The sequence below is a fragment of the Chaetura pelagica genome, unplaced genomic scaffold (assembly GCF_000747805.2).
Source record: "Chaetura pelagica isolate M959 unplaced genomic scaffold, ChaPel_1.0 scaffold437, whole genome shotgun sequence".
Classification (NCBI taxonomy): Eukaryota; Metazoa; Chordata; class Aves; order Apodiformes; family Apodidae; genus Chaetura; species Chaetura pelagica.
Window position 1 is genome coordinate 263,425 of NW_009953914.1, and position 384 is coordinate 263,808.

Here is a 384-nt window from a genome sequence, read left to right on the forward strand (position 1 = left end):
GGTAGAAAGTGGGAGACAGAGCAGGACAAGGGCACAAGCACGTTGTTATTTACCCCACTGCCTATTTCCAGCCCCAAAGCAAAGCCCCAGTGCCAACTGGAAGGTGCCACGGGAGGAGGGGGACAGGAGCAGGGACTGTCCCCTGCCCCAGCAGCAGGGTCAGGGTGCTACTCACCCACGTTGCTGTAGATCAGGGCTGGGTCGGTGGGTCCTGGGGGGTCTGGCATGGGGGCAGGTGGTCCCGGGGCACCCAGGTCCAGGCTCCTGCTGTGGGTGCCCCGCAGGGGGGTCCTGCAGGGAGCTGGAGTCAGTGCCCACCCCTCCGGGGACACCGGTGTCGTTCGGTGCCGGATCAGGGGAAGAGCGAGGAGGAAGGGGAAGCCG

General features: G+C 65.9%; 1 protein-coding gene across 1 annotated transcript in view; it reads right to left on the minus strand.

The window, feature by feature from the left end:
- LOC104392140 (chromosome unknown open reading frame, human C19orf35) overlaps positions 1-227 on the minus strand; it is a 2,782-nt gene extending 2,555 nt beyond the window's left edge. The window contains exon 1 of the mRNA XM_010001500.1: positions 180-227. Coding sequence (XP_009999802.1) covers positions 180-227 — 48 coding nt within the window. The remainder of the gene's footprint in view (positions 1-179) is intronic.
- Between the last annotated feature and the right edge of the window lie 157 nt (positions 228-384).